We start from the raw sequence: 22601 nt of genomic DNA on the forward strand, positions 1-22601 counted from the left end.
GATGAAGAAAACAGAGACAGAAAAGAAATAAGGGTGGAGGGGCGAAAAGGAAAATTGAGTAAGAGGGAAAGGAATAAAAAAAAAAGAGAGGGAATATATGGAGTAATGGGGAATCTATAGGAGCATGCCTGCCACGACAGAGAGAGCAAAATAAGAAAGATGTCTGGGGAATAAATGTGTAGAAAGCAGCGATGGAGTGAGAGGAGAAGGTGAAAAAGGAAAGGCGACAGGGTGGCTTGATAAAGGAAGAGAATGCAAAACAGAGAACAAAATAATTACATGGCAAGAGTGAACACAGTGAAAGAGGGATGAATCTATTACCGAGCTGTGATGGTAAATAATGAAGGGAGAAAACAAAGGAATTAATGAAAGATAATGGAAAAAAAGAAAAAGGCAGGGTGGAGCTGAACTTTGAGAATGAACGTGTTGACTGCAGAATTGGCAACGGAGCTCCCTCTCCATGCCTAGAAATAATGTGCCCCACAGGAAATCAACCCAAACCAGCTCACTCAAGTTTTTACCCAAATTCACACAAAATGAGCCAAAAAAAGGCAGAAAATACTTCAGAAAACCAGCAAACTTAAGCTTTCCTGCTGAAATGAAAGACTTAAATAAGTTAGGACTACCTCCTAAGTGACAGGCTAAGAGAATAGGCTTGTTTAGAAAAGGTAAAATTCTCCAGGTTGCAGCAAAAATGTCTTACTAATAAAAGGGCAAATCTATAAAATGGCGGGTGGAGTAATAAAAAGACAATCTCTCCACAGAGGCCGGGGGAGGCCAGGGAAGGTCAACAAGACTGTGAGGCTGAAAGTGAATCCGGACTGCACAGAGGAGTGGATACAGCAAGCTTAATCTGGGATTGTTTGGCCCAGTCAAGCACAGAAAGAGAGGCAGCCTGACAGAAACAGGCAGCTAATGGAGGAATACACCAACACATGCCAGATTCAGGACAGTCTGTGGTTCCTGCTGTACAACCAACCACAGTTATCTTATGCAGGCAGCAGAGGTAGACTCCTGAGAATGCACATGCTCACCTTAATGAGGTCTCCCAGCAGTTTGTTGGCTTCAGTGTACGCCTTCTTCACCTCCTTGAACTTATTTCCCAACCCCATGCTGTGAGCCTGCAATGAACCACGGTGAAACAAATAACAGCATGAAATGAGGAGAGCCGAACTAATATCTTTATTATTTCTTTAAAGAAAAAGTCAAGGCATTCTGGGTTATTCAGTGTCAACATGTGATTTAAGACTATAATTTGTGTTGTGACATCCAGAGCTTTTAAATTTATGGCAAAGGAGCTTGTCTAGTAAAGGCCAGCTGGGCCGGTTTGAATCCCGTCTGTGAACTGCAATTTTGTATGAAGTGCACGTGTTTCACACCAATTTCTGTAAACAGGCCACAACTGGGCTCTGGGATGTGCACCAGTTTTATTTTGGCCAGTGAGCGGAAAATTCAGTCACTTTCAAATTGTCTGAGAGTCGTACCAGAATGTTTCTGTGCACATTGTAGAGCCTTGGTCATACTTCTTGTAACATAGAGCATTAGCTGATAGCAAAATAAGATGTTTCAACTTTTTTGGTTACCGTCTAAATCAGTGCTCTTAAAGACGGCAGTTCCTGTTTCATTTTGTCACATTTGCAGTAGATTTAAAGACGCACAGATACATCTCACAAAACTTTTATTGCACAGATCGTAAAAACTGTAATATGACATACTATCTGAGTCAAGAATCCTTAAATGCAACAGTTATTGTAAAATAAGGCCACACACCCTTTATACATGCATAGAGCACAATTTGATTGCCACAATCTCAAATATAAATGCAATGTCACACTGAGATATTCCTGTTTTAAACTATTCCAAGATGTAGATCCCCTCAGATGCTCTGTAATCCTTCATTCTTATAGGATGTGGCAAAGCTTTTTGTAGAGTGCATGTTTAGCTTTGAAATCGATCAGTTACACAGAACACAGTAAACAGACACCAGAATAGCTCAGTGTACCTGGAAGTGAAGGTTGGTGTACTGTCCTCCGGGTATCTCATTCTCATAGACATCAGCGTTGCCAGATTTCATGGTGGCCGTGCAGTCGAATGGAGCGTACAGGCCTCTGGCTACTTCCCAGTATTCACTGTAGTCAAACACCTTCTCCAGAGCGATGCCTGCGACACAGCAGATCAATTTAACATTAAATTGATGGTTACATGCACAGTCGCTCCAAGACAAAGCATGAAGGGGCAACAATAACTGAAACAACATATTGGAAACACTTTATGTTTTCAGAATATGAATCTATAGAGTGGGATATGTTGAGGATAGGCGAGACATGAAAGCCTGTATTAGGTTGCTAATTTTTAAACTAGACAGCAGGAGAAATCCAAGTGTCAGCGGATATATTTTCTACCATACAAAATCTGCTCAAAGCTCATTTTCTAAAAACTCTTACAGATCACATTAAGTCATTCAAATGTGGGACTAAAAGTGGGTCACAGGCCAGATAGGCTTGAATAAGATCATGCAGTACAGGTAGAGAATACTTGTGCACTCAAAATTCACTCTGCCTTCAACACAGCAGAGTCTTCATTAAAACTGTGATATTTTCTGATCCTTAAAAAAGACATTTGTTCCTCCTGCTCATGATACTCTGCTGCAGTCAGTAAAGGTGTGTTTAAGCTGATAACGAAACAGAGAGATGTGGTTTTCATGCTCTACAGAAATAGCAGTAGACTGATTTTCCAGCTAATGATGTCAAAAAACAGCCATTTTAATGAGACAAACTTAGCCCATAATATCTCAAACACTCAGTGACAGGCTTGTATATTTTTACGATTCAAAGCAAATCCCAAATTTTTTTGTGTGCCTCTACTGTGATCTTGGCGGGGAAAGTGAGCTACTGTGAAATTAATGTGAAATTAATGTGCATGTGGATGCTCTTCAAATTCAGCTGCCTGCCAAGCAACTCAGTAATTAGGTCCATTTCCTTGTCTGTTTGAGAGCATCATTAGCTTTAATTTTGTGTTTCCATTGTGCAATTACAGCCTTGGTTTAACGGAAGACGTGGCGGCGTGTTCAGCAACACGACAGACCCTGTTGATCCGATTCAATACCAGCTTGACAACTCATACTTGAAGAAGTGGACAACAGATGTCTCCGGGTTTCTTCTAAATTAGGTGGAACTAACTGAGGCCTTCGTGCTGACGAAACAAAGACTCCTGCTTTTTATATAACTGTGAAAACATCACACTCTTTTCTAACGCACTAAAGCTGCTGCAGGATAAAAAAAAATGTGACAAGAAACCATTTCACTTTACTGCAGCTGTGCTGGAAATATCTCAATTCAACATCAAGTGGAGCCTGATATACAGTAGTAAATGGAAAACTGTATCAAACTGGCACAAAAAGCCAAGAGGGTAAGTTGTCATTGTGCTTTCTGATGAATTTCACTTTAATTGCAAGCAAATGTGCAAATCACAGCTGATTAGTTGCTGGCTCATGCTTGGTATCAAACTTGAAGATACAGACTGGTTTGAGTCTTTTCTTCAGACTCTTGACGATAAAGTTAACAAGAAAACTTTCAAAAATGTTAAACCACACCTTGTATACTTGTACCTCTATTTTCAGAAGTATAATGATCCATTCTTTTTGTTACTTTTCAGAATAAGAGCCTGAGCTTCAAAATATGACATAATTTCAAAATAAAGTGTCTTAATTGGGTGACAATGGAGAGTTTTTGTTGACCTTTTTTTTTCTTTAACTTGACCAGAAAGTTTTTACACAGCCTCATATAAATGTATTTTCACAAACAAAATTATTCATCTCAACAAAGCTAGTTAAGGACAACGATACACTGGCTGTTTTGAACAAAAACATCATTCAACATGACTGACAGTTAGCATGTCGTATGCAACGGCATTGCAGAGGGGACAGAACTCTTGCACAGGGAGCTGTTTCCAGACGTAGAATCTTTATCTTTGGCCAGATGGAAGCAGTGTGGGTTGATGGGATGTCTGGGGTCAGATGCATGCTCTCACAGTGTAATGGCTCTGATGTTGAGGGCTGAGAGTTTGGGGATGAGAGGCCTATAATTTTGGCGGCTGTAATGCGTGAGATTGATTCATATGGAAGCAAGTGGGGCAAGGTGAGGCCACATATCATACTTCAAATAGTTTTTCAGCAACTAGAGATTCCCTTTTCAAACTTCTCAGACAGTTCTGTGTATAACTAAGATGGAAATACCAATTTAAGTTTATTCTTCTTTTCTATCTACAGACCATACAGACAGTAATTTTTAACAACATGTCAAAGTTATTTTAAGCATTTTTATGTGATAGGTTAAGAATTAAAAGATATCCAAAATGTTTTATGTATCTTTTTAAATTAAACTATATTTTTTCATTTTGTTCTGAACATGTTAAAGCTTTAGTTGCGGAAAATTGTGAGGCTCCAAAAAAACTTGGAAAATACCCCATGTTTCCTCTTCGTCTTAGCTTAGCCTCTGAGTATTTACATGATTGCAATCATGTTTTTTAATTTAGAAGCTGCATAAACTGAAAAACATTTATTTTCCCCAAAAACAAATCACAGCAGACTGAAATAAATCCTGACATAAGTCCCCCTTTGTAATAAAAAGAGAACAGTGAATTGGTTGGAATCAAGAATCGATTTTAAATTGAATTGCAGCCAATAATTGAAATCAAATTGAGTCATGTGATATTGAAAGATTCCCACTGCTACTTATGAGCAGTGACACACAATATACATCAGGCTGATAGGTTATTAGCACGATATTGGGAATATTATATCATTGTTTATTACTCTAACAATACTTTATCTAAAACTAACTTATAATAGCTGCTGTCCTTCACTTATTAACAAGAAAACACATTCCCACACACTAGGTGGTGGTATGCAAGCTGTCATTACATACAGAGAAGAGGGACTAGAGCAGCTTCAACAAGCCAATGAGAGAAAACAGATGACATCACCTGTGAGTAAAGTTTTCACCGTTTCAGTGTAGGATAAAGATTAGAACTGCAAAACATGCACCATAAATATTCCAGAGGGAAAAAAGGTCTAAAGTTTCAACTTCCAAACTTTATAAACCACCTAAAATGCATCATCTCAACTCAACTTTATTTATAAAGCACTTTAAAAACGACCACAGCCGAAACAGGGTGTTGTAAATAAATAGAAAAACAACGCAGGCATAAAACAATTAAAACACAGGACAATAAAACAATAATAAAAATAAAACAATAAAAACAATAAATAAAAACAAACCATAAAACACTAAAACAGGAGCAGAGACTCATGCAGGGTTGAAAGCCAAGGAATAAAAATGGGTTTTAAGACAAGTTTGTGTGTATTTAAGAAAAATGAGAAGCAGTAACTGCAGCTAGCACTAGCACCAATAACACAACAACTGCTGTTGTGGGACTTGCACAGGTTAACCAGAGACAACCTAAAGGTAATGTTATCAATGACTGAATCACTAAGTGTACAGCATCTGATGAGCCACCTTTGTATGCGATAGAAGATCAAGAATTTCTGGTGTGTTTAGAGCTAAATCATAGGTCATGCTAATGTGCAGAAGTATACCTTACCCTACCTGCCCTGTTTGACGTTATCTCTGCACATATTCACAGCCTGATCGACAACATCAGTGAGTACTACATTGAACGTATTGATTTCTGGTGTTCATACAGTGAATATGCTTAGTTTGATGGCCCGTCGGCTGGATGCAGACGATTCACATAAGAAAAAATTATTGACAGTTGAGGAGTCAGGACTGTTCTTTGTTTTGTGCTTTGACAACAGTGATCTCAGTCAGAGTTGGTAAGTTAAGAACATTAATATGCATGCGTGTGTAAAAAAACAATACCCATCATGCATCCTTACTAAAAGTCCAGTTTGATATTTTGGTAAGGATGCAGCTAAGTTGCAACATCTGCCAACAAAAAACTGTCTGCTTGCTTGAGGCTGACAGTTTACTGAGTAGAAAACTAATCATCCAAACAGCACACTTACAAGAAAATCACTTTGATGGGGACTAATGACAAGGGCTGAAGTCACCATCATGTTGTGAGCACACAAACATTGAGTTGTTTCTTCATTCTTCTCTACTGTTTTGATGCTTTCAAAGGTTTATTGAACCCTGTAGCCTTTAAATATTGAGGGACGCCACATGTGTTGCGAATCACCCATCTGGTAAACATGCTGGAGATAAATACAGCTTTGTTTATTCTGGATGGCTGGTTAAACTCCAGCAGATCATCAATCTCTGCACCACTTTACCATGTGTGCGTATATCGCAGTCATGCAGGCTCAGAAGCGCATGCACGTACATATATCCGTCATTTAGATGGCTGCTTGGCAGTGACAAAGTACCATCAATATACAACTCATTAGCAGCTCAAACTCACTTAGGAACCAGGAAACAAACACGCAGATTTGCATTTCTAAATACACATTCTGTATAGCTGCACAGATAAACACAGTTATAGATGGACAGCCCCACACACACACACACACACACACACACACACACACACACACACACACATTCGAGCACACACAAAAATTGTGGCTGATGAGACAATGAGGGCTAAGCAAGATGCACAGATGAAGACAGATGAGAGTCGAGAAGATTCTGGGAGAAAAGAGGGAAAATTGAACGGAGACAGATGAAGAAAGGAAGAGAAGCTAAACGTGTTAGCTCACCTGCCTCCCTATTTGGGTGCAGCCTAGTGTGTCTGTGTAATATGCATACGAGGTGTGTGTGTGTGTGTGTGTGAAACTTTTGGTATGTTTGATGACGGCTACAACTCATACAGCTGCTTTGTTACACCAGCTGAAATTTTCTTATTAATAATTTCGCATGTCATGATGGACGAGGGAGTAAATGCTGTGTCAAATAAACACAAGGAGCACTTTAAAGTGTGTCATTATTCAACAGTTTGAGTTTGTGTGAATATGTATGACTTTAAGATGCATATGTTTGCACACTGCAGCTGACTGAACAAGTAAACCGACAGCTTATAGACGAATGAGTTACCAGAGAAGTGCTGCTTTCACTATTTCCTCAGGACAAAGAGATAATGTGGGAGATGCCGAGGGAGGGTAAGGGAGAGAGCAAAGAGAGAGGGGAATTTTGAGGGAGTGAAATAAGCATGTAAAGTTCTGTTAATTGCTTTGTCAGTGAGTGAGAGGGAGGGAAGAAGAGGGGGAGGATGGAGAGACAACATAAAAGAAGTGGGGGTGATAGGGAAAGCATGAAAGCAGGGAGAGGGAGGGAGATAACGGAGAAAGAGCAAACTGCAAAGCACTGATTACTGCTTTGTAACACAGATGGGAGACAGAGGAGAGGGAGTGAAGGAAAGCAGTAAACAGAGTGAGGTCAGGAAGGTATGGAAGTAGGGGAGCTTGATTACAAAGGAGTGCAATAGCCAAATGGAGATGGAGGTAGGGGAATCATAAAGAGAGGCAGAGATGAAAAGGAATGATGAGTACAAGGTGACAGATATAAAAGAATCGAGAAGTGAGAGCGGGTTTGTCCTCATGTGCATGCATAATGCATGCTGCAGGGTCACACCAGGATAGAGGATAAGTATGCTCATGTGTGGGGGACACATCCAGCATCCCAATCGCTGTCACAAGTGAAAAATTGAAATTCAGCGAATAAACTGACACGCTGAACCTCTCGCTGTCGAGTTACAACCTTGTCTTTGTCTGCCTTTCTACTTTTTCGGGGTACTGTATGCTCATTAATCGATGGTGTCACTGAACTGGACTGCGTCTAAGTGAGTCCCTCACCATGTGATACTTTGAAGTGTCGTGTTTTTTGTACCCTTCAAACTATTTCTGCCTGCTCCACAGAATGTATGTGAACCTGTTGCATGCCTCTGCGGATTCATTTTGTCTGAGGTTTTCCTTCTACAGCACGAGTCACTCATCATACTTGAGACACAGCATGTCTTAATGGATCCGTTGCTGTGTTGCTAAATAGGTTATTAGAGAATTTGCTTCCTCTTCTATGACACATTTCTCCCTGAGTGATTGTTAGCAGTTGCTGTAGAACCAACGTGCCCAGAAAAAGAAACCCATTTACTCTGAAGGACGCCCAGAGGGACCGACAGCCGCAAGGCCTGATGTTTACTGTCATCCTCGGCTTTACATCAGCACTGTCGCTACACTAAATTTTAATGGGACATTATGGTGTCTGTTTGGCTTCTTATGCATGGAACATGGACTGGTGGCACTCTGTATTGTGGGAAGCCTGCTCAAAGACCCAAACTAATGTTAGCCTGTTATCCAAAACAAAAAGGAGTGGAGGTTGACTTTGGAGCAGCGAGGCGGACAAATGTCTCATCAACATTTGGGCAGATGAGCATATTTGTCAAATGTTGGACACCACTGACAAAAATAAAGATGTTTATGAGCTTGTGAGTCAGCACATGAGTGAGAGGGGCTTTCACCGCTCTGCAGAGCAGTGTTACACAAAGGCCAGGAAACTCGGACAGCAGTATGTGAAGGTATGAGAGCAGCTCGGTAGAAGTGTTGGGACGGAATTTCCTCAGATTCGATGCGTTGGACAAAATTCTCAGAACTAAAGCAGGACATGTTGGCGAGTCCTGTGATGATGCTTTGCCTGGCACCAGCTCTTCTGCGGGTGTTGAATCGATGAAAAGTGAGTAACATTAGCCTTTTGCTGTTTTGATGCTAACTCCCACCTACTAAAGGCTGATTTATACTTCTGCGTCTCCCCTATGCAGCAGGGGCCGACGCGGACATGAGCACCACATACTTGTGCGTTGTTGTGTCCGTGGCATGCAGCAATTCTCCGCTGAAACGCTTGAGGGCAGTGTGGTCTCTTTGATAGCCGGTCGCCCGCTTCCGGTCCCGCTACGATCTCTGTTTACTTTTCCACAGCGATTCAGAGCGTGTTATGTTAATCTACAGCTGATGCATGTTTCTGTTTATCATACAGACATGATTACATGAAGAATAGAGAGGAGGAGATGAAATACACTGCCGATGTGCGGCCGATGTCCGGGATCTCAGAAGTGCTGTAAATGCAAGAAAATACAATGCCGCCGAGCGGACCAATCACAGGGCTTGCATCTACGGGTAGTTACTTTTTGGAGGAGGTGCACGTCTGCTATGTGCGTAGGCCTCTGTGTAGGTACGGGAGCTATGTGGACTTCCGGTGTAGGCTACGCCATCGATTCGACGCAGAAGTAGAAATCAGCCTTAATGGAGTGAAATGAGTTGAGCTGCTGTTTGTTCAGGTTGCTGGGTTGATCGTGTTCTCACTGTGATCTCAGCTCGCTTGTTTTAAAAGAAGGAAACACTCCCTGTTCTCCAAATGATCCCGGTCTGAAAGCACCCTGACTGTTAGAAAGCTTTTTGTCCTCTGCAGTATGTTTCATCAACCTCTTCATGCTGCGCACTGTAATACACAACAGATCAGCTGTTTCGGTTAGTATTCATGCTCGAGACGACAGATGCAACAAAATGCTGTCCAAGCTGGAGAAGAGAGGATACTTTTGAGTAGCACACACAGTGGAATAGCTTTTGCAGATGGAGACAAGCTGACAGAGAGGGGGAGAGAGAGAGAGAGAGAGAGAGAGAGAGAGAGAGAGAGAGAGAGAGAGAGAGAGAGAGGGGTGGGGGTGGGGGTGTGGGGGTTGGTTACTTTATATCTTTATTCTGTGCTGTTTGTCCTGATGGTTGAGTGCAGCGCTGCTCTTCAGACAGTGTCTGGCTTGCTGGGTAACGCTTTTACTAAATCTTCAAAAATCATCACTGCAAACAAAGAGCTCTCAGAGCTGCTTGTAGGGTGTTGATGTTTATACCCAGTGCAGCTAGCCACAGCTGTCGTATGATGATATCAATGACAGTAGAATGAATATGGTGCAGGATACTAAATTGGTTTTACAGTCTACATTTGAAGCCTTAAGAAAAATGGATATTGTTTTGAGTCTGTGCAGTATAACACAAGACATTGTGCTTAAAGGAAAGGGTTTTATGGTTAAAAAATAACAAAAATTTAAAATAAAACGTTCATTCTTTTCTTTTTTCATATTACCATGGGACACAGACACATTAATAGGGATATTATCCTACTGACCACTGTGACTGAGCTGTTTGTTGTATGTGAAGCACTTTGGGCTGCGTGCTTGGATTGGATCGAATCCTACAACCACATGATCATAAAAAATCCTCGTATAAAAAATAAGGAAAACAGTACCTACATCAGAGCAGAAAACAAACAATCACCAAGAAAAATGTGCACTAAGTCACAATACAGCTACAAGCAGCTCTTAATGTTAATGTTATCCTGCATTAAGGCAGTGGCTGCAACATTAGCTGTGTACTCTGAATATAGTGTAAACAAAATTAGCAGCCGTTTGCTGGTTCTGAGTTATGGAAATGAGCTATCACATTTAGTTAGTAGAGTGGTGCAGGTTTTCCCAGCCGCATTTCTCTACATAACTAAGCAGCAAACCTCACATCAGTTTTAATTCCTTAAGCCTGTCTCATGTACTTTCAATTTTTAAATAGCAGTTTTCAGCTGACTGCTTTAATCTATTTTACACTCTGTATCCATCGCTGTGGGAGGCAGGGGTCACTAGGCCCGCTCTGATATCCAAGAAGGCCGGAGATCCAGTTTTCATATTTACAGGCAGTGGAATTACATTGAGCAAAACACAAAGGACAACAGCAACCCCAAAAGGGAGGAACGTATTATAAATCCATCCCTCTCCTTATGGGTTGACACCCTGAGAGGGCACACTACAGCAGAGCTGGTCCAAAGAGCAGAGCAGACTGAGAGATCCCTATTAGAGCCTGAAAGGCCAGGGTTGGGAAAGAGAGAGAGTATCAAGCAGGCGAGTCAATGAGGCCTGGGGGAAAAACTTGAGGGTGCTTGCCCACTGAAAATGAACTCGCACACGAAAAAAACCACTCCACTTTCTTCGTGTATTAGAAGCAGCTTGTTTTCTGCTCAAGGCATGCAGGGATACCTGGCAGTGCAAACAAAGCTGGCAATACCACATCCTTTATTACAGCCATTCCCCTTCCTCATGGCATAATCATCAGTTTTTATGAAAGGGTGTTATCCTCAGAAACATTGAAAAGACTTCTTGATTCACGCTCTCATGAGACCAGCTAGTGGATGTGAGTTTAGGTGAACTGGTCACATTCAGTGGGCTTGCAAAGTAATGCTCCTTGGAGAAAGTAGGAAACTGTGTCTGTGTTCTTTCCATTGCTTTTAAGGGCACCCTGGCCAACATGGGAGAGCTCTGAAGCTCATCAAGCTCACATTTGTAAGTTCTGAAAGTTGGCTTACGTGGTGTTCCTCTTTCAATGAATGAAAACCATCCAAAAAAATGTTTTCCTATTATTGATAGAAGAGGAAGAGAATCAAGAAACATTATGAAGAGAGAGTAGATGTTATGATACTAGCTTTGCTTATACCGCATAGATAAAGCTACATGATTGATTCTCTTGCCATGTGTTAGAAGCCTGGCAGCAGCATTTTATTCCAGATGCAGTCTTTGAATATTGTGCTTGATGATGCTACAATGAAGTGCATGGCAATAGTCAAGTCTGAAAGAAATACATGCATGGACAACTTTTTCCAAGTTGGCAGGAGAAATGAAAGACTGGATTTTAGTCAACTGCATCCGCTGAGCAAAACAGGACTGCATAACTTTGGTCACCTGGATGGCAAAGAAAAGGTCAGGGTCAAAAATGACTGCTAGGCTGCAGGCCTCTTTATTAACATTATGAGATAGGACACCCAGGCCGGAGGACAGATTATTAATGTAGCTAGAACAGGGGGGCAGAGGGGGTAATAACTTGGGGAGAAGACGTCAGAGTTGGACATCCACTAAATTCTTGATTCCAGGCAGATAGGACAACATTTGAGAAACATCAGTTGTGCCAAGTTTTAATGGTGCATAGAGTGTTGTCTGTGTAGCAGTGAAAGTCTTTACTGTGCATACACAGGATCTGCCTCAGGGGAAGCATGTAGACAGGGAACCAGAGGGGACTAACTATAGACCCCTGGGGGACCCATAAGAGAGAGGAGCACAGATGGAGGCATTTCTAAGTATTTCAGAAGAAGACCTGATTGACATAAAGAAAATAAAGCAGTCCAGCACATGGGATGGCATGCAGCAAAGGGCTTGGGTCTGTTTGTAAGGTGCCTGCTCTGACAGCTAAAGGCTGATTTATACTTCTGCGTCGAATCGACGGCGTAACCTACGCCGTAGGTCCGCGTAGCTCCCGTACCTACGCAGAGGCCTACGCACGTAGCTGACGTGCACCTCCTCCAAAATGTAACTACGCGTAGAGCCGACGCGGACCGCAAGCTCTGTGATTGGTCCGCTCGACGGCTTTGTCTTTCCCGCATTCACAGCACTTCCGGGGTCCCGGACATCGGCCACACATCGGCCGTGTATTTCATCTCCTCCTCTCTATTCTTCATGTAATCATGTCTGTATGATAAACAGCAACATGTATCAGCTGTAGATTAACATAACACGCTCTGAATCGATGTGGAAAAGTAAACAGAGATTGTAGCGGGACCGGAAGCAGGCGACCGGCTATCAGAGAGACCGCACTGCCCTCAGGCGTTTCGGCGGAGAATTGCTGCGCGACACAGACACACCGACGCAGAAGTATGAGGGGCTCATGTCCGCGTCAGCCCCTGCTGCGTAGGGCGACGCAGAAGTATAAATCAGCCTTAAACTGACACCAGTCTCAATGTGGCATTCATGTGTTCATTAATGGTCCAATTTCCCAAGGCAGGAAGTCATTCTTCCAACTTTCATATGCTCATGAGCTAAAGGTAATTGAGTAGCTAGAGGCTAACAAAGAGGATGAGTTGTGAGATATTTCATTGCGCAGCGCTAATCTATTTCACAGTACATAAACAGCAACAAATGTCTATGATCTTTTACCATATAAGTAAGTAAATATGAATAAAAAATGTGTTTAACAAAACTGTTTGACTATCAATGTCTACTTTGATCAGCCTTTCTCTGCATTTAAGAACATTTAGTTTGTCATATCCATTTATGTGTTGCATCACTTACATCTAACACCCATTACTCATTTTTGGTGACTTTTGTTTTGATTAATCATATTTCTTTGAAGCACAGCTCGTGCATGGACTCCCTCTTTGTCACATTCTTTCAGCCAGTTTGTGAATCAGCCATCCTCTCAGAATTGGCTGTGATCAGAGCAGGATGCGCTGGCCCCTCTGACTTACGGCAGTAATTAGTGATGCACTTTGTCATTTATTGATCTCTTAATTGATCTCTCTGCCTCCAGAGAATCCAGAGGCTCAGAGAGAAAGATAGTAATAATCTCAGAGAAATACTGGTGATCTAAGAGATTTTCTGTCTCATTAAAAACTCAAACTGCAATAAATATTTAAGTGGATAATGGAATGTGTTTGTTCTTGCATATTTCTTCCAACCTGTTCTCAAGAGTTTGATTTCACTTGAGAAGATGATAAAGCAACAACATCTTGTTATATTTCAGTGACCTTTTTGCCCTGTCACTTACCGGTGTCCAGCTTGGTCCCTTTGGTGCAGGCCACAATGGCTCCCATGCTTGGCTGGGAGGTCATACCCGCCATGGAGTCGACCTTAAGAGTGAAAATCGATGTTTATACCGTTTGACAAAAAGCTTTTATCACATACATACACATGAATTGTGGATGTTTGGTTAACTATGGTCCAATTCAGAGAGCACATGTGTTTAAAATGTGAGTTCTTTTGGAGGAGAGTTTGACTAAATCACCCAATTAAAACAAACATATTTTTTTCACAGGGGTTTTCTGTTCCATTGTGGATATTCTGCTGTTCTTTTCCCAAAGTGAACAAGGACCTGCACAGCTGATCAAGCCAACACTGCACACTTGCAGCCAACTGCTTTAATGAAAGTGCCCATACTGGCAGCATGCATCAGTGAACACAGTAAGGGAAAAACTCCTGGCTTAAATAGAAGTGCCAGTGAGAATTCAATAAACTGCAGCAACTGGTACAAAAATCTAGTGCTAGGACCACTTGTAGATAGACCCAGGTAACCAAAAAATGAAGATGATGGTACATGGCAGGCTTTATATCAAGACCCTGATGCAATCTATTAAATTTGAAGATAATGTTCCCCCAAGAAATGATGATCAAAACAGATTTTAAATACCTTCTGAACCCTATTGAATAATGTTTAAATGAAGTAATTGGACCTTTGAATAAGTATAAACCAAGGTAGTCAATCAGCACTGTGAGAAGTCTTTAGATTGAAACTGATCAATACTTACAGCCACATCCACTACGTCAGCTCCAGCCTCTGCACAGGCAAGCATGGCAGCTACACCGGCTCCAGCTGTGTCGTGTGTGTGCACATGGATGGGTAGATCCGGGAAACGGTCTCTCAGGGCGCCGATTAGAAGCTTGCTGGCCTCTGGTTTCAGCAGCCCGGCCATATCCTGGTAATGTAAAAAGGATTCAGGAGGAGGATTAAAGTCGGTTAATGGAAAATGAAATGGAAGTTGGGGCGAATATTTGCTTTCTCTGAGCTTATTATTCCAAAAGATCACATAAACATTGACATCGTACTGTCTCTTCTACATTATTGAAGCTCTTCTGGATCTCTCTGGCCCAGGATCTTGGCTGAGTTTATTTAACGCAGAGGTAGACCTCACTCTTCCTGCCCTAATCCTGCTTTAAGTGGGTTTCTCTAACACATTAAAAGTTGGGAATAGAGTCCTGGACCAAGTTAAACAAGATTGATTTCAACCACCTGTCTTAGTTTTCATTAGTAAGACTGTGAACACAGCACTGGCCCCAGGCTGCTGATGAATGCTGAAAAGAACACTATGTGCTGATTAGTTGAGGGAATTGGAGGAGTTGAAAACAGCCAAAAGAATATAATCACAAACACTACACCAAAATCCTTTCAGCAATCAGGGCTCTGATTTAACTACTGATGAGTAAAATTCTCTGGTTAATGAATTTCATTGAGAAAATAGCAGTTAATTGAAGTAAAATCTGCCACATACACATTCAATTTAAGCAAGTTAATCTTTGAATGACTCGTGCCTTATCTGGAAATGAGTTAAGTAAATTCAAGGTAAGTCAGCAAAATCTTAAAAAGAGACTTAAATTTCAATTTGGACTTCACACAGACCCGTGCATGTGAGGATGATTATTGTGAATAAATCTAAATTGATATTAACAGATTTTCCCAGATGGGTCTTTGATGTTTAGTTAAGCTCCCTTTGGTGATCACTGCACTGCAGAAACTTATAATGCATGCTCATTTCCTCTTTTAAAAGTTAACCTCATTAGCTGAGCAGGCCTTTTATGAGATTGCAGCTGCTGCGTGTGATGATTCACACTGGGGTGGAGCGGGAGTTTATCATTTCACGTTTGAAAATATTCTGTCACGCTTGAATAAAGAAATTAATTCTATGTGAGCCTATCAGTCCGTTCATTTAGATAAGACACTTAAGTACACAAGTTGTGTCAATGGAAGCAAGTGGAAAAACTTCTGCTGTGTTCAACAGTTTACATGTCGAAGGGTTTTTATTATTTGAAATGCTGATCTGAAGGAAGGTTTTTTGCTTTATGGGTACAAGAAAAAGGTTCTAATCAAGTTTTTTTTTGCTTCACTCACTTTACATGCCGGTGTTAAACTAGTAGCTAATGGTTACAGACATATGGAGTCGTAGCAGAGGTTGCGTTATATGTAGGCATACTTATTTGATCAAATGCTGTCTTTTGGCCTTCATATTAAAGACATGACAAGAGTGTCCTTTTTTCAACCTAAGAAATATCGCCAAGATAAGATCAATCCTGTCATTCAGTGATGCTGAGGCTCTTATTCATGCTCTTTATCTCATCAAGGTTGGATTATTGTAATGCTCTTTTGTCGGGTTGGCCTATGAAGAGTTTGCAAGGTCTGGAGATGGTGCAGAATGCAGCAGCTCGTCTTCTGACCGGGTCACACAGATATGAGCCCATAACTCCACTGCTCTCCTCTCTTCATTGGTTGCCTGTTCATGCAAGAGCCGATTTTAAAGTGTTGCTGTTGACTTTTAAAATTGTAAATGGCACTGCACCCTCGTATCTCACTGACCTGGTGGACCCATATGTGCCTGCTAGGGCACTTCGCTATCAGGGGACTGGCTTTTTAAGTGTCCCTAAGGTCCGAAAGAAGACTATTGTTGAGCCTTTTCATTCCGTGCACCCACTTTATGGAGCAGTCTCCCTGTCGACATTAGGTTAGCATGTTCCATTGATGTATTTAAAGCAAAGCTGAAGACCCACCTTTTTTACTGTTGTGTATGATTCCCGAGGTTGTCCGTACATTTCTTAGATGATTTTAATGTTTTTTTGTGTCTTTGTTTGTTATATGGTGTTTTACTGTTCTTGAAATCTGTAACTGTTTTTAAGCTTTATAAAGCACTTTGATTGAAAGTGCTCTATAAATAAAATAATAGTTATTATTTAGTGCAGTGTAAAAATGCATTCCTATGTGATTTAAACTCCTCCGCTTGGCTTAGGCAACATGATTTTTGACATACTCAAAATGAGATTCGTGCACGAGCATAAGGAGAACATTCACCCCACAGTACATGACATGATTATGAATTAATAAGTATGGGTATTTTTATTGTTTTCCAGTAGTGAAAGCAACCGACCAGCTCATGTAATCTCATATGAGCTCTGGTGATCTCACAGAGACTGACTCCAGCCTGCGTTGAGAGATAAAATAAACAGAGACTCAAAACCCCAGATTAATCCTGATTAATTCTCAACCTGATCCCACACATCATGCCAAATCAACCTGAGGAAAGAAGCCTTGCACATTTCACCACTGCCTGTTAAAACTGTGGCAGAAATGTTAATTTCTGTCTCAGCCTGGTCTCGAGAATGGGGAAATAATGACAGTTGCCGGGTACACATGTGAGAGCAGCCGGAGGAGCTAATGGGACCAAACCTTCTCTGAAAAAGTAGAGCAAGATCCTGTCCTGCAATCCAGGCAACAACAGCAGAACGCAAAGTTGCTGATCTCTACAAAGTATCTTAAAGTCTAGAAGGAGAAGTCCTGTTCTGGTTGATGAAATTTCAAACATATAAGCAGACTAATTAACTTCACCATGAACTCAAATGTTCAGTTTAAAAGAGACATGTTATGGAAAACACACCTTTTCAGTAGTTTTGCACATATACCTGGGCATCCAGAGGATCTACTGGCCCACTCATAAGCCAACCCACTCTTTTGATGCTGGTCTGTCTAACACACAATCTCATGTTCAGTTTTCAATCTGCTCTCCTTGTGATGCCACAAAGAGAGTCATCGTAACATTACCTGCCCCCTCACTTGGTATCTCCACCCTCACTTTCTGAGCTAAACCTTTAAAGAGTTAAACTTTTAAGAAGTCCAGCAATGTTTTCCTCACAGCAGGCACACCCCACGGAGGACTGGGGCGGAGTGAGGAGGAGCTCATTTACATTTAAAGCTGTTTAGAGCTGAGTCCAAACCTCCTCTGGTGCTTGATCCAAATTATACTTTGACCAAAGCATGGCACAGACCTTTCATTTAGACCACAGGGGACAGAGTTAAATAGGGTATAATATGTCCTCTTTAACGTTCATTCGTCTCACAAAGAGGCTGATATAATCAGTTGTCATGGAAGTCTAACTAAAAGTTGAACCGGAGGAATTTCTTTTTTTTTAGCTTCATAATTGAATCATTTTTAAATCAATAAAATAATCCTTATATCAATATTCTGTCAACATTTTTATAACTTAAGTTGATATCCAGAGTAATGAACAGGATGATGTGGAGTGGGTAGATTAGGATCCCTTCAAGGTGAGACCTCTCTGCTTCAGGGTGCTGCTGGGACCACCCTGATTGAATTTTGATTCACACATCCACCTACCCACAATACATGATCTCTTACTTAAGGACTGGAGGTGTGAATATACCTTTGTTTTTAGTCCACAGCAGCATGCTAGGTAATTGAAGTCTCAGGGATAGCATGTGTGCCGATACTTGGAAAAACAATCAGCAGCTCTGCCACTTTTTTTGGAGGAGTTGGGGGGGCTCCTGCTCTGCCAACCATTCTAAACCAGTGCCCCAGCTCTGTCACTTTTTATCTGGATCAAAATGACTTTTATAATCATCCAGATTTTCAACCTTTACTATCACACATATTTGGACAAGTGTGCATTGCTATGAGCAGTATCAATGTTGGCTCTGTGAACCCTTCACATCACCATAAATCAGATGCTCTTCCATATTGTGGGGAGGAGCGTAAAATAGGCCCATAACCCCTGCAGTCTGAGCCAGACCTTACCTTATAATGATACTTATCTCAGATAAAACCTAATGAATCCAAGATAAACTGTTTCTGAAAGCTGCACAGCCAAGTAAAGGAGCCAAAACAATAAGCCTGTGGTTAGAGCAGGCCCTTGTTATGATGACATGCATGCAAACAAGTGGCGGTGTGTGTAGTCAAGTGCGTAAACAAGCCAGGGTGAAAAAATACTTTCAAAGATTCTTTCCAACTGGCTTTATGTTATTCCTATGGCAGATGGGCAGGGATTTGCACACAGAAGCAAACAATGAGAGCCAGAATCTTTAGATTATCTCAGGGAAAGAAAAGTTTGGCTTATTCTCGAACTCTCAGCAGCAAACACTCAAAAACACTCAATCCGTTTCATATTTAATCACCTTGATACACAGGATGTGCGTCCCGGCTTTGACGAGCTCATCTGCCAGTTTCAGATAGTAGTCCAACGAGTACTTCTGCCTCATCGGGTCAGAGACGTCGCCTGTGTACGAGATGGCGGCCTCCACGACGCCACCTGCCGCTCCAGCAGCCTCCATGCCCAGCAGCATGTTGGGAACATAGTTCAGGGAGTCAAACACACGGAAGATGTCCATGCCATTCTCCTTTGCCACCTCACAGAACCTGGGGGAGGGAGATGTTTTTAGCCGGCGGCGTGTACCCTCCTCTGCATACATTTTTTAAATCCACATTCAAATCAGAGACAGAAATAGGTTAGAGACTGTCATGGCTTACACCGCAGCACCGAGCACCGCAGGATGATCACACAATCATTCGCACAAATATAATGAGTTCGTCTTCATGCACAGTGTATCCCGGATAATAGAGCACATCCAGGTTGGGATAAGCTGTTTATATCCATCTCCCTATCGCCAGTCAAAAATATCATCATACCTGAGCAAATACAATATTCTCAGTATTTCCGTGATAAGTGAGCTTACACAGCCCGCAGGAGCCCACAATAACTGCAGAGAAATGTATACCCGCCTCATTATCCAAGCTGCTACTGGTAAATCCCTCCTATTATTGCCTTGGCCTCTGTTTCTTAATCAGGTTTTTCAGAACTGGGGTGAGTGCTTACCGTGGCTGTGTTACTGTGAATATGATATTTACACACACTGAGAGCTTTTGTTTGGGCATATAAACAGACACATTTAATGTTTGTGCCATGAGAGGATTACAAGTCAAACATTAAGTGTCCACTATTTATTTAGCACTACAAGGGCCTTCTGGTAGACGCAGTTAGGCACTGAATCAGAAACCCTGAGCTGTCCTACATAACTGATTCAGGGCTGATGACATCATTATTTATACCACAAAAAAGGATGCTTTTTCCTGTCGAAGACTTCCTTACAAAATAAGATCTATTACGTAACTCTCTTTATCTACCAGGGATTTGAGATATCATACAGTTTAAGATCCCTACTGCAGAGTACACTGAACTTTAAGCCGAGGACCTGCACTTTGAGAGGCGTAAATGTAATTCAACCTTGATTTGACCTAGTTAATTAAGACGCTCGGGCTTCTTTCTTTCAGGTGTGGCAATGAAAATATTACAGGTGGGAGAGTGATGGAGAAAAGGAACAGAGAAACCCTGGAAAACAGATCAAAGCCATTAATCACGATTGAGTTCGATGGCGTTCCCCCTGTGGGACTCTAAGAGTGAGAGGGAGATGAAGAGCACTCGGGATAGAAAGAGGGAGTTAAAAAGAGAGGGAGGAGGAGTGTGTAATGCAGAGAGATGAATGGAGGTGTAAAAAAGTGGAGTCATAAGGGTGGGGATAAATAATGATACTATGATAGGAGAGGGGGAGCAAAAAAACAGGGAGGATAGGGGAGGTCTGCGTTTGTGTGTGTGTGTGTGTGTGTGTGTGTGTGTGTGTGTGTGTGTGTGTGTGTGTGTGTGTGAGAGATTCAAAGGAGTTAGGGAGGAGGGGACAGCTGCATTAGTCATAAAGCCACTACTAATTCATCCGAGGTGAGGGGAATTACACTCTGCATGAGGGTGTGTGTGTCCTTGGTTGTGTTTGTGTGCATGTGCATATGTGTCTATACGTGTATTTTTGAATGCATGAGTCACACACATCATTGAGGTAACTCGTGAAGCCATTTGGAAAAGTGTTCGAGGCGTGTGTATGCATGTGTGGAGGCACAGGAGTATTTATGGCCCTAAATGCATTACTGGTGAAATATGTAGCTCTGCTGTGTCAATTGTGTGTAACTGGCTGAGCATGGTAGGAGGCAACAGGAAAACATCAACCAAATTGACCTGATTAAATGTGCGTGTCAGGTGTGTGGTTTAAGGTAGCTACTGTACAGTGCATCATTTAGATATATTTAGAGAGGAAGCAGCTGAACACATTAGCCACATTTAGAAATGGAGCACATTATAGAAAGCAGGGGGAAAGCTCTCAGGCAAATGTGTCTCGGCACTTAACATCATGTAGAAAAAATATATACAGTACATATAATAATTTGTGTGGCTAAAAAAAATCAGAACGAGGCTAAATTAAACCTTGTGCTTGATTTAGAGCAATGGTTTAAAGACATCAAGGTAAGTGGATGCAGCGTTTATAGAGCTTTTATTATTATTATTATCATTTAGTCTGTTTTTTATAATGATGTTTTAATGATGAATGTTTTTTTATTCCCTGTAATGTGACCTTGGGTGACTTGAAAGGCGCCTCCAAATAAAAAAAAATATTATTAAATTCAAAATACAAAGAAAGACAGAAAGACCTGAGACAGATATGCATGTTTAAGACCGAGAAGGATGAAAAACATGAATGTATGTTATTTATAGGTGGGAATTAATGATTGATTTACCTTGTATGTAGACTTATATGTATCTTTTGTGGAATTTATTACGTTGTCTTTCATTTTTTACCAAGTCTGTCTTTTGCTGTCGATCGTGTAAAAAGAGGCAGAGTCACTTATTGTAAATCAAATCCAATTAAAAATGTCCATAATTCGTTTGAAATTAGAAAAATCATCGTATTTTATCCCCAGAGTGACAGTAGGGGTTGTTTAATTCGGTATCACACTGTTGTGTTCCTTTTACAGACTAAACAACAGCATCATCAGTCACTAAGATCACTCATAGAATATTAAGTACACATGTACAAAAAACTACAGATAAAAAAAGCAGGTTAGTAGGTCAGCAGATAAAATAACATAAGAAGATATACACTGTACGCTACCTGAGCAGCCATGTTTTTTTGTATATTAAAAATGTCCTTATTCAAATACTTGTTAAAATACAACTACAAATAACTGTGCTGGAAAGAGAAATAAGCAAACTTAAATCACAATTTCAAAATTTAAAAGTAACAACTATAACATTAACATTTTAATCTAACAAATACAACAAACCATTAGCCAAGTTAAGTGACATTACTATGTTGCTACTCTATCAGATCCAGTCCCCCTCTGCTTTGGTATTTCTGTTGACCTTCTTCGTGTTATTGCCATAGTCTATATAAAAATGGACAGCATAACAGCTCCACAGAAGTGAAGCCAAAACATTTAGACTGCCCACTGACTGCCTCCTCCATTGTAACAGATGGGACATGGGTTTGACCAGAAAAATAAATATATTGTGAACACATTTTTTCTCTAACATGGTTTCTGTCAATAAAGTCAGTTATGATGCTGATTTATGTGCAAGTGTATGTTCAGTTTGAATCTATGTTGACACGTGATTTCTGCAGTGATCTTTCCTGGATTAGCAGAATACAAGAGGTAACAGGTAATGCAAATGAACACAAGAGGCATTGAACAGTCAATAACCTCGACTGTCTGCTTCAAACCAACACAAAAGTCTGTTTTGCTTTAGATTGTTTTGACCTGAGGGGTCGTTGGCGTTTCATCAGGGAGTTAAATGTGTATTTTGATTAGTGGAAGGGGCGTGGCATACATCCTGCATCTCCATTACTTTTGTGCATGTCAAAATACGTCACTAGTTGAATATGTCTGCACCCATTGAAGAAGCATTTCAGCTTTTTTTTTTTTTTACAATAGGAGGACATGGAGGTGTGTGACCATATTTAAATGGAGTCAATGTGTATTACCTTCCTCTGGTCTTGCTGCATTTTGCATGTTGTTATTCACAGATGGCAATCATTTTAAATTCAAATTAAGCTGAAGGCCTAACTATGATTACTATATTGAAATAAAAAATCTGTGTGTGATGGTCACACATGATGTTCCTATGGAAACAACCCATTC

The 22601-nt window shown here is 41.0% G+C and overlaps 1 protein-coding gene across 1 annotated transcript in view; it reads right to left on the reverse strand.

The window, feature by feature from the left end:
• LOC117807144 (pyruvate carboxylase, mitochondrial-like) overlaps positions 1-22601 on the reverse strand; it is a 408892-nt gene that overhangs the window by 39282 nt on the left and 347009 nt on the right. The window contains exons 17-21 of the mRNA XM_034676222.1: positions 18758-18998; positions 14334-14501; positions 13577-13658; positions 2003-2160; positions 1035-1121 (exon numbers count right to left, since the gene is read on the reverse strand). Coding sequence (XP_034532113.1) covers positions 1035-1121; positions 2003-2160; positions 13577-13658; positions 14334-14501; positions 18758-18998 — 736 coding nt within the window. The remainder of the gene's footprint in view (positions 1-1034; positions 1122-2002; positions 2161-13576; positions 13659-14333; positions 14502-18757; positions 18999-22601) is intronic.

Source organism: Notolabrus celidotus, chromosome 23 (assembly GCF_009762535.1).
Source record: "Notolabrus celidotus isolate fNotCel1 chromosome 23, fNotCel1.pri, whole genome shotgun sequence".
In the NCBI taxonomy this organism is placed as follows: Eukaryota; Metazoa; Chordata; class Actinopteri; order Labriformes; family Labridae; genus Notolabrus; species Notolabrus celidotus.